The following is a 14111-nucleotide window of genomic DNA, read 5'->3' as shown; positions in this document are numbered from 1 at the left end:
TGGGTCCCCAAAAGGCACAATTTGAAACCCCTGACCTAAGAGTCCTGGAGCCAGGACACAGATCCTTCGAGAATCCCATGAAAGCTGTGGCATCACACTTGAATCCCGTTTCCATTTCAGGGCCCCTGAGCCCACCCGTTGACCCCAGGATTGGAATCTTTTTCTGGGGTCTTTCCAGATACTAAAACTAAATAAGGAGCAGCCCAGCAGCTGAGACACATGTCACCATGGCAACTGCCCAACACACAGAACTCTTGGGGTTCCAAGTCAGGCCCCCAGGACTTCTAGTACACATTCTGTGCCCGGGAGTCTTCCATCCCTCCCATGGGGTGGGGAGGGAACACTTGCACAGCCATAAGTAGCCCATGTTAACCCCGACCAGCAGTACCGATGACTTAGGCTCCTGTATATTCGTGTCACAGGTGTTCCCCCAACACCATAGGTAGGTACTGGAATCTCAGACACTATCTTGCCTCCTGCTCCATGTCCCATCTAAGCTCTGCAAATTCCCAACTCCAAAATGTCATGAGTTTCAGATTCTTGGGGTTCCAAGAGACCCCAAAATCCAACACAAACTCTCTCAAGCAAAATGGGGATTTACTGGTCCATGTAATTGGGAAGTCCAAGAATGCTTCAGGTATAGCTGGATCCAGGGGATCAAATATCCCCCTTTCTTGGTTGGGTTCTTCTCCATATTGGCATCACTCTCCTCCATGTGGCCCACACCCTGGATGCTGGACAATCCTGGCAGAGTTTCTCACCCCCACTTCCAGCAGAAGTTCCAGGGTGGGCTCTGATTGGCCGATTGGGACAGATGCCTATCTCTGAACCATCCACTGAGACCACCTGGGACTTGGAGGGAGGTGACAGTGCCAGCCAAACCACAAGGATGGAGACTGGGGGAGAGGTATTACCTAAAGGCAACGTGAGGGAGGCTCTCGGCTGTGGCTCTCGATGCCCTGCCCACCTTCCCTGGGCAGAGGACATCTGGATATATGAACCTGCAACCCTCTCTCTGATGGCTACCTCTTGTGGCTGGAGCATCACCCCGTCCCTGAGAAGGGCAGACTGGAAGTGCCAGGGAGTTAACCCCCAGGAGCAGTTCTCAACCTGATGAATGAATGTAGGCTGATAAACACCCTCAGCTCCCTGTGAGCAGGTGGCCAACTCCGAGGTGTTCTCTCCACCCCCCAGAGGTCCCAGGGGTTGAGCCTGGCCACCCACAGTGGGAGCTGCTCACTCAGGCACCGTGTACGGGCTGCCTTCCCTTCCCAGACTCACTTTTCTGTCCCCCAGCAGGGCTTCCTGGGGTCGCCTCCCAAATAAACTACTTGCCCTCACATCCCAGTGTCAGGTTCTGCTGCCAGGGGACCCAGCCTAAGAAGGGAAGTTACTGAAAGAAGAGAGACTGGATGCTGGGCAAAGATAGATACCAGTGGGTCTTCCCCGGTGGTCCAGTGGTTAGGACTCAGCGCTTTCACTGCGGTGGCCTGGGTTCAATCCCTGGTCGGGGAACTAAGATCCTGCAAGCTGCACAGCCTGGCCCCAAAAAACAAAAAAAATTAAAATAAGTAAAATAAAAAAAGATAGATGCCTGCTTGTGACAAATTTTTTAAAAATCCATGGGCCAAAAAAAAAAAAAAAAAAAAATCCATGGGCCACAGGGAGGGCGAATGTGGGCAGGACTCACATGGCTCAGAGTGTCCTAGGGACCCTCAGGCACGCCACGATGGACCCTCCCCAGGTACTGCTGTGCTCTCTCTGGCCTGGAGTCCACTAGGCCTGTGCCCAGCACTGTAACTCCAGCCAGCTGCCAGCACAGTTGAGAACAAAGATGCCCTCAGTGGACGTCAGACCCTTCAAGACCAAGGTTTCCACAGCTTGTTGCCTCAGGATCCCCGGGGGTGCTCCCTGTAGATTCCTTGACCCCCCCCCCCAACTCCCGCCCCTGAGATTCTGATTCAGTGGGTCATTCTGGGGGAATACATTCAGACCTGCAGCCAGGCTTGGGAGCTGTCTTAAGAATATGCCAAATTGGGCTTCCCTGGTGGCGCAGTGGTTAAGAGTCTGCCTGCCGATGCAGGGTACACGGGTTCGTGCCCCGGTCCGGGAAGATCCCGTATGCCGCGGAGCGGCTGGGCCCGTGAGCCATGGCCGCTGAGCCTGTGCATCCGGAGCCTGTGCTCTGCAACGGGAGAGGCCACAACAGTGAGAGGCCCACGTACCTCAAAAAAAACAAAAAACAAAACAAAACAAACAAAAAGAATATGCCAAATCGATTCTAAGGTGCCTGGGAACTTGTCCGAGCTCTTGAAACTATTTCCTACCCTTGAACACTGGCGGCAAAACATCAAAGCAGCCCAGGGGTTCATTAAAAGAAAGCAAAATATGGGACTTCTGTGGCAGCCCAGTGGTTAAGAGTCTGCGCTGCCACTGCAGTGGGCATAAGTTCAACCCCTGGTCAGGGAACTAAGATCCTGCATGCCACACGGCGTGGCCAAAAAATAAGTAAATAAAAGCAAAATACAAAACTAAACTTCCAGGTGGAGATGAAACACAAGGTCCCTGGAGGAACACGTGAACTTGGTTGTTTATATTTCTGGAAGGAGGAATAAAAACCTGCTCCTGGATCTTTGGACAAGTGGCGGTCAAGTTCCTGGACATGCTGTGAAAACCACTCCCCTCTTTCCTCCAACCTGGTCACAAACTCAGGATGGGGGCTGAGTGAGAAGGGAGAACTTTTGGTGGCTTGGTGGTGGGTATTGTGGGCTGTGGGCTGATGGGTCCACTAGGTGCTTGATGAGATGTGCCCCAGGACACCGACAGACCCTGGCCTGTGGCACCTACTGTAGGACCCAAACATCCTGTTCCCTGTAGGGAATGTCGCAGGCTGGCACGGCAGCTCTCCACACCCTGTCTCCAGGAGAGACAAAGACATACAGACCCACAGATGCATCCCTGCAGGAACTTGGAGGCTGGGAGCTGGCCTGTGATATTTCACTTCTCTGACCCGAATACTTCCTTTCTAAAGTGAAATTAGACCTGTGTTACAGTAGCTCAGCTGCAGTGATGGGTTCAGTCAGCCTCCTGCATTCATGTTCCTTTGCAGCTTTTCATCAAGGGGTGAAGCTTCAAGAGGCTTTGCATCTCTCCCTGGATCCCCATCTCCACATTCATCCCAAGCCTGAGCCAGCCCCCTGGAGGATGACACCACGCGGACCAGAGCTATGTCCTCAGCTGTGGCCACCCCAGACCAGGCCCCAGCTGGCCCATTAGCTGATGGCAGGCACATAAGTGAGCCCAGCTGGACTCACTGATCCTAGCCCAGATCAACAGAATCACCCAGCTGACCTTAGAAGCACAAGAAACAATTATTTTTCATGAGAAGCAATGACTGGTTGTTTAAAGCCACCAGTTTTGGGCTTGTTTTCTGCACAGCACTAGGTAACCGCTACAGTTACAGTCCAAGATCAAGGTGTTGGCAGATTCCATGCTTGGTGAGGGTCTGCTTCCTGGCTTGTAGACGGCCATCCTCTCACCGTGTTCTCACAGCCTTGTCCTTTTGTGTGCACGTGGAGATGGTGCTCTCCTGTCTCCTCCACTTCTTATAAGGGCACCACCCTCATGACCTCATCTAAGCCTAATTTAATGAAACCAAAGGCCCCACCTCCAAATACCATCACATTGGGAGTTAGGGCTTCAACATACAAACCTTGGGGGGATGCAAACATTCAGTCCATCACGTGCCTGGATCTATTTGAGGATCTGCTGGAAACAGCAGCACCTCCCCCACCTCCCCTCCCCCAAAAGCTGCTAAGCACACAGTGTGATATTATATTCATGGGGCAGGGTGTCGCCAGGCACTTCCTAAAGACCCTTCGAGGCCACAAGTTACAAACTCTAATACTCGCCGGGATGCAGGTCACAGGTGAGGGAAGCCAGCTGCTGGGGCTGTTATGAGCTGGAGAGGACAGATCCAGACGGCACCAGCCAATCTCAGCTCGGACAAGTCATTGCCTCCTTGCTGCGGCAGGAGGGCATCAGCTGGGGCTTCGAGTTCTTTCTTTTAAAGAGAAACCAGAGGACTTCCCTCGTGGTGCAGGGGTTAAGAATCCGCCTGCCAATGCAGGGGACATGGGTTTGAGCCCTGGTCTGGGCAGATCCCACATGCCGCAGAGCAAATAAGCCCATGCGCCGTAATTACTGAGCCTGCGCTCTAGAGCCCGCGAGCCACAACTACTGAAGCCCATGTGCCTAGAGCCCGTGCTCCACAACAAGAGAAGCCACTGCAGTGAGAAGCCCGTGCACCACAACAAAGCGTAGCCCCCGCTTGCCACAACAAGAGAAAGCCTGTGCGCAGCAACGAAGACCCAATGCTGCCAAAAATAAATAAATTTATATATATATAAAAAAAGACAGAAACCAGAAAACTGGAGTTAACCTCTTGACTTTTAAGCGTTGGTAACTAATTTAAATTCTACTAAAACATGGTGCGGACTAAACTTTCCTCTTTCAAAGTGTGGTCCAGACACCTGCAGCCATCACCTGGGAGCTCAGTGAGACCTGCAGACTCCGAGGCTCCAGCCCAGGCCAGAATCTGCATTTTTAGCAAGCTCTTCCAGGTAATTCGAGTACACTTTAAAGTGAGAACCCGTGGATTAAACAAAATAGATAAGGGAGCTGGACATGCCCCTGACTCAGGTTAAGCAGCCCCACCTGTCAAAATCTAGGGGTCCCTCAATTCCACGATTCCGCATTCAGATGCCGCTCCAGGGGTCCTTTTATTATATCAATTTATTCAAGTGGTAGAAAAACCCTTCTGGCGGCAGGACAAAATAGAGAGCCTGTAAACATGATTTCACCCCTCTTCCCTTTAAGGAGCTTCCCATGACGGGAAATAGAATTCTAGTTGGCAAGTTCGGTGATGAGGTCTGTAAAAAAGGGTCCCTCGATGTGGCCATAGTCTCTTCACCCCATCCGAGGGGGCTGGCTGGACCCTGCCACTTGGCCACAGTTCGGTCATCATGAGTTCCACTGGCAGCGCCCCTGCCCCAGGAGGCTGGAGGCTCTTTGGCAGCAGCAGGACAGGCCCTTGGGGGACAGGCCTCGTGAGCGGCAGGCACAGGCAGGCGGGGAAGGAGGCAGCGTCTCTCCAGGGCGCGCTGTATCGCTAGGGTTGCACGTGCCACGGCAGGCGGCCAGGTGAGGGGCTGAGGCACAGGTGCTGTCAGAAGCCTGGCTTGGCACGTGGGTCGAGACCACCCAGATGGTCAGTGGCCTTGGAATTTCCCCTGCAGAAGCCAGAGCTCATGGCAACGAGCCTCCAGAACAGGTCATGATGGGCAGCTAGAGGCTTCAGTCCTTGAAAGGGTTACAGGTGTCACCCGGTTGCTCCTTCTCAGCAGCCAGGAGCTCCCCGTTCATCTCCTGCAGTGGGTGGTAGACGTAGGCCCCATCCAGGTGCCGGCTCCTCGCTGCCCTTGACCCGAGGAACAAGGACACGTTTGCCACCGTGCTGATCAGCAGAAGGAAAACTAGGGCCAAGGTGATGGCCAGCCAGGTGGTCCTGGGGGCAGGAGAGAAACCCCGAACGGGGACACTGTTGGGCACTTCGGGCTGGGGGTGTGCTGGAGGGGCTCCCTCCCTCCCCTCACTTGGCTCCTCCTCCCAGAACAGGGGCACAGGGTCGGAGGCCTCCAGGGACCGCACACTGTCGAGGAACAAATGGGCCTGGTGGGGTGGATGGGTGCATGTTCGGGAGCAGCAGGGACAGTTGTTATGTGGCCGGTGCGGCCACATCTCCTGATATTTCAAGAGCAGCCGTGGAAAAAAAAAAAGATTTTTACATGAACGTTACTGAGTTTCAGATGTTGCTAGTAAGTGTAAATTTCAATGTGTACAGGCCACATGTAATACAGCTGGGGACCTAATCTGCCCCGGGAAGCAGCAGTTTGCATTCTGTGCTTCCGGGGATGTTGACAACAGAGGCTGGGTTCTCTCCAGGGTCCTCAAAGCACACAGAGCAGGGAGGACCCACACCCCTTCCTCCAAGGCAGGGAGCTGGCGGGGATGGGTGGGGTCCTTCAATGATCTTTTTTCCTTCACGTGAGTCTTTGTCTGAAGCCCTCAATGCAAAAGCAGACTGCTCGGGCGGCAGGGCCTGCAGCTGTGCCCCTCAGCACCCCATGGCACCCCTTCCCTCACTGCAGGTCTCACACCCGAGGAGGCTGAGCTTGGGGTGCAGGGCTCCCGGGAACCACTGTCCCTGCTCTGCTGCAATTCCCAGCACACTTCCAGGATTTTCCTCCAGGCCCCACCCGACTCAGAGTCAGGACCTCCAGGAGGGATCTGGGATCTGCGTTTGTGATGAGCTCCCAGGTGCTGCCTCCAGGACAAGGCCAAGGGGCTTTTCGTTCACACCTACGCCTGCTTCCCACTTTGAGGGGACGGGGCTGGGCCGGGCACCCAGGGGGGGCTATGGGACATGAGAACCATGAGAAGAGAGGTTCTCCAAGTGGGGCTCCCAGACCGACAGCATTGGTTCTTGAACCCAGCTCTCTCTTTTAACACACTCCTCTGCAGGTCAAGTTGAAGACCCCCTGCACTAGAAAATAAAGGCCCAACACGAGGGGTGAACACCCCCAGGTGTCAGAGAAATGACGTGAACTGCTCAGGGCTTCATGCTTCTTGCACCGGAAGCTGAGAAAAAAAGCCCACACCCTGGCCCCTAGATTCCACTGGGGTGGTGGCCAGGGTCCTTCTCAGCATCTCCCTGGACAGCACAGGTGGCTGCGAGCATCACCTAGGACTCTCCCTGTGCTTATGTCAGAGAATTGTCATCTGGTGCCCAGCTGCCACTTCCTAGCCCTGCCCAGACCCTGAGCGGAGGCCACGCCTCAAAGGCAGAGGGAGGGGGGATTCCTCCCACCCCTGTCCCAGCTCCCAGCAAAGTACCTACCTGGTGAAAAGGGAGAGTTCTCCTGCCCGCAGGGTGTCCTCAGGTAGCGGGAGACACTGCTTCACTGCAAGATGCCAGGGAGAGGCTGAAGGTTGGGAGAGGAGGGGTCTGCCCCCTGCTGTCCCCGGGGAGCCTGGGAGGGCCCGTACCTCGGGAGAGGATGCTATTCAAGGTGCGTGACCAGGCGAGGCTGCAGTTGCCGGTCTGGGGGTCGCAGGGACACTGGTGCTCACACTTGCAAGGGCTCTGGCAGTCTGGCCCGTACCAGCCGAGGGGACACTCTGCAGGGAGGAGCCAGGAGGACAGAGGTGGAGGCATCAGTGGCAGGGCCTCTCTCTGCACTGCCGGGATGGGCCCAGTGGTGTGCTGAGCTGAGCGGATGCAGAAGCATCCCCTGGGCGGGGCTCCCTCTTGGCTGAGTCAGGGGCCCTTCCAGCTTACCCTGCATACAGATGTCGCCAGTGAAGCCAGGGGGACAGGTGCAGGTCCCCCGAACTGGGTCACAGGTGGCTCCATTATGACACTGACACTTCTTGGCACAGTCCTCCCCAAAGGAGCCGCTGGTGCACGCTGGGATGAGGGAAGCAGGGCCTTTGCAAAATCTGGTCCTGCCCCGCAACCCCACCCCAGGCTGGGGCCAACAGGATTGCAAACGCAACTCTCTCGCCCCAAGTGGCCCTGTAGGTTCACATGTTCTCCCAACAGATAGTTCTGGAGAAGTCGGTACGCGGCAGGCCCCGAGGCTGTGATCTCGTTGAGGGCAGGCAGCCAGCAAGCCAGAAAGCAGGTGTCAAAGGACAAGGGAGGACACACGCTGGAGGGACGGGACCGATTGTGGCAGCAGCAAAGCACTGAGGAGGTGGGGTGGGGAGGCCTCTGAGGACCTGACATTGAGGCTTGGAGAGCAGGGCGTGGCTGGAGCCCCCAGGGCCTGGCAGGTCATGCTGAGGAGTTCAAGTTTTTCACTCAGAGCCAAAGAAAGCCACTAAGGATTTAAGCTATGGAGGGTTATGAGTGCGTTGAGCTGTGTCCTCCCAAAGATATGTTCTAATCCCCAGAACCTGTGAATGTGAACTTATTTGGAAATAGGGTCTTTGCAGATGCAATTAAGTTAAGGATCTTGAAATGAAAGCATCCTGCACTTAAGGTGGACCCAAGTCCAGTGGCCTGGGGTCCTTGTAAGAGGACAGAGCGGGAGACTGGAGACAGACAGGGGAGAAGGCTGTGCCTGTGAAGTCAGAGGCAGAGATGGGGTGATGCAGCCACCAGCCCAGGAATGCATGGGACCCCCAGAAGCTGGAAGAGGCAGGAAGGACCCTCCCCCAGACCTTTCAGAGCCAGTGCAGCCCTACTGACCCCTTGATTATGGAGTTCTAGCCTCCAGAACTGTGAGAGAATAAAGTAATGTTTTAAGCCTGAGTTGGTGGAATCTGTTGCAGCAGCCCCAGGACACTAATACAGTGATTTACACGTGAGGCAAAAGCATGAGACAAGAGGCAAGCGACTTGCAGACCAGGAGGCACGGATAAAGGCAGCTGAGGCTCGCAGCTGCCAGGCTCACCCTCTCCCGTGTGCCCAGGGGGCTGGGGAGGAGGCTGGCCTGGTGGCTTTTACCTTCACTGCAGTTGGACCCTGTCCATCCAGCTTCGCAGCGGCAGCCGGCTGCCAAGACAAGACCGAGAAGGTCAGGTGAGGGCCCAGGCAGGGCTGGGGCAGTGAGAGCGGGGAGCCCGGGATGGAGCTGCCTCCCAAAGAGTCCCACTCACTCTCCGTGCAGAGCCCATGCTGGCTGCAGTTGGCGGGGCCACAGTCCAGCTCGCTGCAGGCGGCGCCCCGCCAGAAGCGCCCCGTACACTGGCAGCGCCCCTCCACACAAGTCCCGTGGCCGTTGCAGTCAGACGGCTGGCAGCGGGGCTCGTGCACACACACCACGGTGGACACATGGCGAGGACAGCGCCACATGTTGTCCTGGCTGCAGAAGAAACAGGAGTGTGAAGAGAGGCTGAAGTGCTGGCCACCCCAGCAAACCCTCAAACCCCCCCACTGCAGCCCCTGAGGGCTGCCTTTCCCTGCCTCTCTTCATTGTCCCTTCTCCAGCCTTTTACAGGTTCTTCCCACCCCCAACAATCCCTTCCACCCCAGGGCCTTTGCACATGCTCTTCTATGCCCAGAAGGCTCTCCCATGCCCACCTAGCCCCTCATCCTCCAGATCTCAGCTCATGCTTCACTATCCTCAGGTCTTTCCTGACCAATCACCCCCTTCCATCGGCCTGGGCGGTGCTGGTACGCTACATACACTTCCTGTAAGCAGCGAGAAGCAGGGGTCTTGGCTCCTCCTGCTCTCTGCTGAATCCCCAGAGACGGGCACAGAGTAGGTACTCAATATTTGTTGAATGAGACAGTCGGGGACAAGCTTGGCCTTGGACCTCAACAAGGGGGCTCTGGTATGCTTACCAGTGATCGGATGGGTAACTGGCCAAGGTCCCGTTGAGCACGAAGGTGGCAGAGCCCCCTCCGTCCAGGTTGATGGCATTTACCACGTTCTGTTTCAGCAGGAACTCCGCCATCTCCCACAGGTTAATGCTGTGGCACAAGACCAGTGCTGCTGACCTTGCCACAGCCGTTTCTGGGTTAATGCATCTTACTTTCCACAGTGGACAGTATCACACACCCACTATGGCAGGCAAATTTCTAAGTGCCCCCCGAAAGGTGTCCTGTCCCAATCCCGGGAAGCTGTGACTATAACAAGAGATCACTCTCCTGATCCTGTTATGATACATGGCACAGCTGTCTGCAAATGGGCACACTGTCCTGGATTATCTGGGTGGCCCCGATGGAATCACAGGAGCCCTTAAAAGCAGAGAGCTTTCTATGGCTGAGGCAGAAGAGGAAGTGAGAGAGATTGGAAATACAAGGGGATTAGACGGATTTGACACACCTTTGCAGCTTGAAGATCTACAAGAGGAGGGTATATACGTAAGGGGGAACGTGGGCGGCCTCATGAGTGGAGAGGCCCCCAGCCAGCAATGACACAAAGACCTCAGTCCTACAACTCCAAGGAACTGTATTCTGCCAACAACCTGAAGAAGCTGGGAAGAGGATTCTTCCCCAGAAGCTCCAGATAAGCACCCTGCCTGGCCAACAGCTGGGTTTTGTCTGTGGGACATCCTGAACAGAGAACTCAGTTGGGCCCCCCCACCCACTGACTCCTGACCTACAGAGCTTTGATCTAACAAATCAGTGCTGCCTGTGCTAATTTGTTACACAGCAACAGCAGACTAGCACACTCACTTTACAGAGGAGGAAACAGCAGCTCAGAGAGGTCAAATGACTTGTCTATGGCCACAGAGCCAGCAGATGGCCAAACTAGGATTGGAACCGAGGTCTACTCCCAGCTAACTTTGTGATAATTTCCTTTCACCCCAATCAGCGCTCAGGAGAGATGAGGCCCTAAGTTGGCGAGACTGAGAGCAAGTGTGTGGAAGATGATGAGTTCTTGGAAGTGGGACAGATCTAGGGACCCTCTGCCTGTGGGAAGACAGGGAACAGATGGCTGTGAACATCCCCAGGGAACAGCTGGAGGTCAGAAGGGCAGCTGTTGGTGGGCTGGAGTTCCTCAGAGCAGGACTCAGCCCAGGCCTAGAGGCCCTGGCTCACGGCACTCACCCCCGCTGCTCCGTCTGCCCGTCCACGTGGAAGAGCACCAGCTGCCCCTCCCGGTCGTGGCCCACGGCTGTCCTGGCTGACATCACGTTCACAAATTTGCTGAAGGAACCTGAAGGAGAGGCAGCCTGGCTGATCACCTGGCCCTTCGGGAGGCCTACTAAGCTCTGCCTGCCACTTCCTGCCAGTCACTCTCCACAGAGACATCACCCTCCACCTCCAGGTCTATGCATGCAACATCTCTCTTCCCGTGCCCCGCCCCAGTCAGTCTCCGCAGAGTAGCCAAAGGGCTGTTCTTCAATGTAAATCAAGATCAAACTCCAGGTGAAAATGCTCCAACGGCCTCCACTGTCCTTAGAACAAAATCCAAATGCCTTACCAAGGCCTGGGATGACCTCCTTAGCCTGCTTCTTCTACCTCATCTCCTGGGGGCCCACGCCTCTGAACACCCTGCAACCACTTTCTACTTCTGGCTGGACTGCACTTCTCCCCAGCTCTTCCCATGGCTTGCGCCTTCTGATCTAAGTCACCTCCTCCATGAGGCCTTCCCTGACTGCACAGTCTAAAACAGCCCATTTCCACATCAGGGCCATGGGGAACCTTCCCTGTCCCAGTATTCCATATCCCAGTGGTTCTCAAAATTGAATGTCAATCAGAATCACACAGGGGGCTCCTTAGAACACACACTCTTGGGCCTCAGCCCCAGGGATTCTGATTCTGTAGCACTGAGGCACAGGGGTAGGGGCTGAAATTCTGCATTTATAACAGGCTCCTCCGTGATGCTGATGCTGCCGGTCCACAAACATTTTAGGAACACTTCTTTATTCTCTTGTCCATAGCTCCTTTCCTCCAACTTTTTCTTTCTTAGCACTTACCACTTCTTTCCAGTATACTTAATATCTATTTCATTTCTTATATAGTCCACAATGCAGGGATCTTATCTGCTTTAATCCCCACTGATCCCTAATACCTAGAATAGTACTTGTTGAAAGACTTCCCCCACCACCCCACTGGTCCTGGTTTTCAAGAGGCTTGTTGCCAACACCCCCACTCATCACCCACATCTCATCATACTCATTGCCCTTCCCCCACCTGTCTCCTGCGTCTCATCGCACTCAGCCGCCTGACTCTCGTTAATGTAGATGCTTCCGTTGCGAATCAGCCACACGACCCCGCTCAGCAGCTGCACAAACGGATTCTCAGTGTCCAGCACCTCCTCTTCAGACAGGTACCTGGACACAGGGAAGGCATGAGATTCAGTCAACAGCAGTGGCAGCTGCAGGTAGTGCCCTCCCCCACACACACACTACCCCCGCCCGCCCCACCACCTGGCTACTTGATTCCTCCTCATGCCCAGGAACCTGCCTGGTCCTGGAAGCAATCTTTGCAAACAGTCTACGCATCCCAATCTACACTTCATTTAACAGAAACAACCATCCCCAACAGATCACAAGTCCACCTATGGCCCTTGATCTCTCAGGCCGTCACCCCAGCCAAACTACCATCTGATGCCTGCAACAGCCTCTTAATTGGCCTCCTTGCTCCTACTACGGCCCAACCAGCCTAGTATCCAGCAGGGTCAGAGCAAGCTTTAAAATGACCCAAGTCAAAATAAATAAATAAATGACCAAAGTCGGTCCTATCCTCCTCTGATATTTTGCTCCTTCCTTCGGTCCCTCACACACACCAAGCCCCTCTGCACCTCTGAGCCTTAGTGCTTGCTGTTCCTTCTGACTGCAATGCTCCTCCTCCAGTTCTGACTCTGGCTGACTTGTGATTAATTTTCATGTCTCAACTCAAAGGTCACCTCCTCAGACAAGTCCTTCCTTATCACCTTCCCGAAACTCAACACTCTATTTACAATCTGTTCAACGCTTCACTGCACATATACCATTTGAATTAACTTAATTATCTCCCTGGGTTTTGTTTATTTTTCCTAGTAATGGGGTGGGGGGGTAGTGTTCTTTTTTGAAGGCAAAGGCTGTGCTTGTTCACAGCTATATCCTCAGTACGCAGCACATTTACCGACCCAAAGCAAGCGCTACACGATACTGTAAAATGAATAAACTCTACAAGGAAGGTATTACTTTCCCCATCCTGAAGATGAGAAAACGGAGGCTCAGTTTGGTTAGGGGACTTGAACACGGCGGCACGGCTACACCTCAACTCTCAGGCCCTCTGCTCTAGAATCTAGGGCCTAGACAGTCACGGGACTCCCTGCCTCCTCACCCGGTGACCAGGGTCCCGTCGCGGCGGATCCCGAACTGCGCGTTCTGCAGCCCCCCGGCGCTGCTCACCCGCCGTCCGTCGCTCACAACGTTCCCCAGGCACTCGCCCGTATCCATGCGGAAGAAGCCGCCATTCTGGGCGACGCTGCAGCCGGCCGCCCGCGCCGTCTCCTCCACGGTGGCGCGGCGCCTTGAAGCGCAGCCGCCGGGCCCGCCGGGCTCCAGCACCGAGAAGGTGCGCAGGGGCTCGGCGGCCCGCGTCAGGTGGCCGGCCACCGCCCGGTCTGCGAAGTGCGAGACGAAGATGCGTACGTTGGGGCCGCGGGCACCGGCGTTTGAGGGGGACGGCGGCCACCTCTCGTGCTCGCGGCTGCCGGCGCGCACCCTTGTGCAGTCCCGGGCAGAGCGCGCCCGCGTGCGGGAGTAAGGCAGCAGCAAGTCATCGTCGCGGGAGGCCCTGCTGGGATGGGGCAGACCTGAGCTCGGAGTGCTGTGCCCGGGTCTGGGGGACCCCCCCAACGAGGCTTGACCCAGGCAGCTGTACTCACCCCGAGCCGAGGTCGCCGGACGCCTCACCGAGGAAGCCGCGCAGTGAAATGAAGAAGAGAAGGCAGCGACCCATGGAGGCCGCCATGTTGGACTCGGGCCTCCGGTCACGTGGGCTCACCCCACATGACTTAGGACTTCTGGTGGCAGCTTTTAGCTCTGAATTGCTTATACTTTTCTGGATATCCCAAAATCTCTTCCTGTAATTTACTGTGTTATTTTAGAAGGGGCGGGCGCTGGGGCGGCGGGAAGTTTTCACGTTGATGTAATTTGAAGTCTATGGAAAGTTAAAAAAAGGTAGTATAAAGAATTCTCTTACACTTTTTACTTATCTTTACCAATTGTTAACGTTTGTGCTTTATTCATAGACTTTTTTTTTTTTTTTTTTTTTTTTGGTACGTGGGCCTCTCACTGTTGTTGCCTCTCGTTGTGGAGCACAGGCTTCGGACGCGCAGGCTTAGCGGCCATGGCTCACGGGCCCAGCCGCTCCGTGGCATGTGGGATCTATCCCGGACTGGGGCACGAACCCGTGTCCCCTGCATCGGCAGGCGGACGCTCAACCACTGCGCCACCAGGGAATCCCCCTAGCTTTTTTTTTTTAATGCCCATGTGCACGTAGCCTGAAATCAGCACCACAGACACACCTGGACCTATAATAAGTTTCCAGGTCTTTTCCCAGACATGAGATTAGTGTCGGGGCTCCACCTGACACATTT

At 55.1% G+C, this 14111-nt stretch overlaps 1 protein-coding gene across 2 annotated transcripts; it reads right to left on the bottom strand.

The window, feature by feature from the left end:
- Nucleotides 1-4797: 4797 nt before the first annotated feature.
- Nucleotides 4798-13487, bottom strand: NAGPA (N-acetylglucosamine-1-phosphodiester alpha-N-acetylglucosaminidase; the record flags this gene model as incomplete). Of its 2 annotated transcripts, none has more annotated exons than XM_082671043.1 (11): nucleotides 4798-5566; nucleotides 6959-7022; nucleotides 7108-7239; nucleotides 7400-7528; nucleotides 8573-8620; nucleotides 8725-8930; nucleotides 9413-9541; nucleotides 10625-10733; nucleotides 11714-11853; nucleotides 12851-13306; nucleotides 13398-13487. In XM_082671043.1, the coding sequence occupies 11 exons, from the start codon at nucleotides 13481-13483 to the stop codon at nucleotides 5356-5358; spliced, it is 1710 nt and encodes a 569-aa protein (XP_082527169.1). In that variant the 3' UTR covers nucleotides 4798-5355. The 2 variants fall into 2 exon arrangements, with proteins under 2 accessions (XP_082527169.1, XP_082527168.1); XM_082671042.1 differs by having other exon boundaries at nucleotides 12851-13309; nucleotides 13398-13483.
- Nucleotides 13488-14111: the final 624 nt, after the last annotated feature.

The sequence above is a fragment of the Grampus griseus genome (assembly GCF_964374135.1).
Source record: "Grampus griseus genome assembly, chromosome: 14".
NCBI lineage: Eukaryota > Metazoa > Chordata > Mammalia > Artiodactyla > Delphinidae > Grampus > Grampus griseus.
The sequence above is the reverse complement of the archived record's forward strand: the minus strand, read 5'-3'. Positions and strand labels throughout refer to the sequence as shown.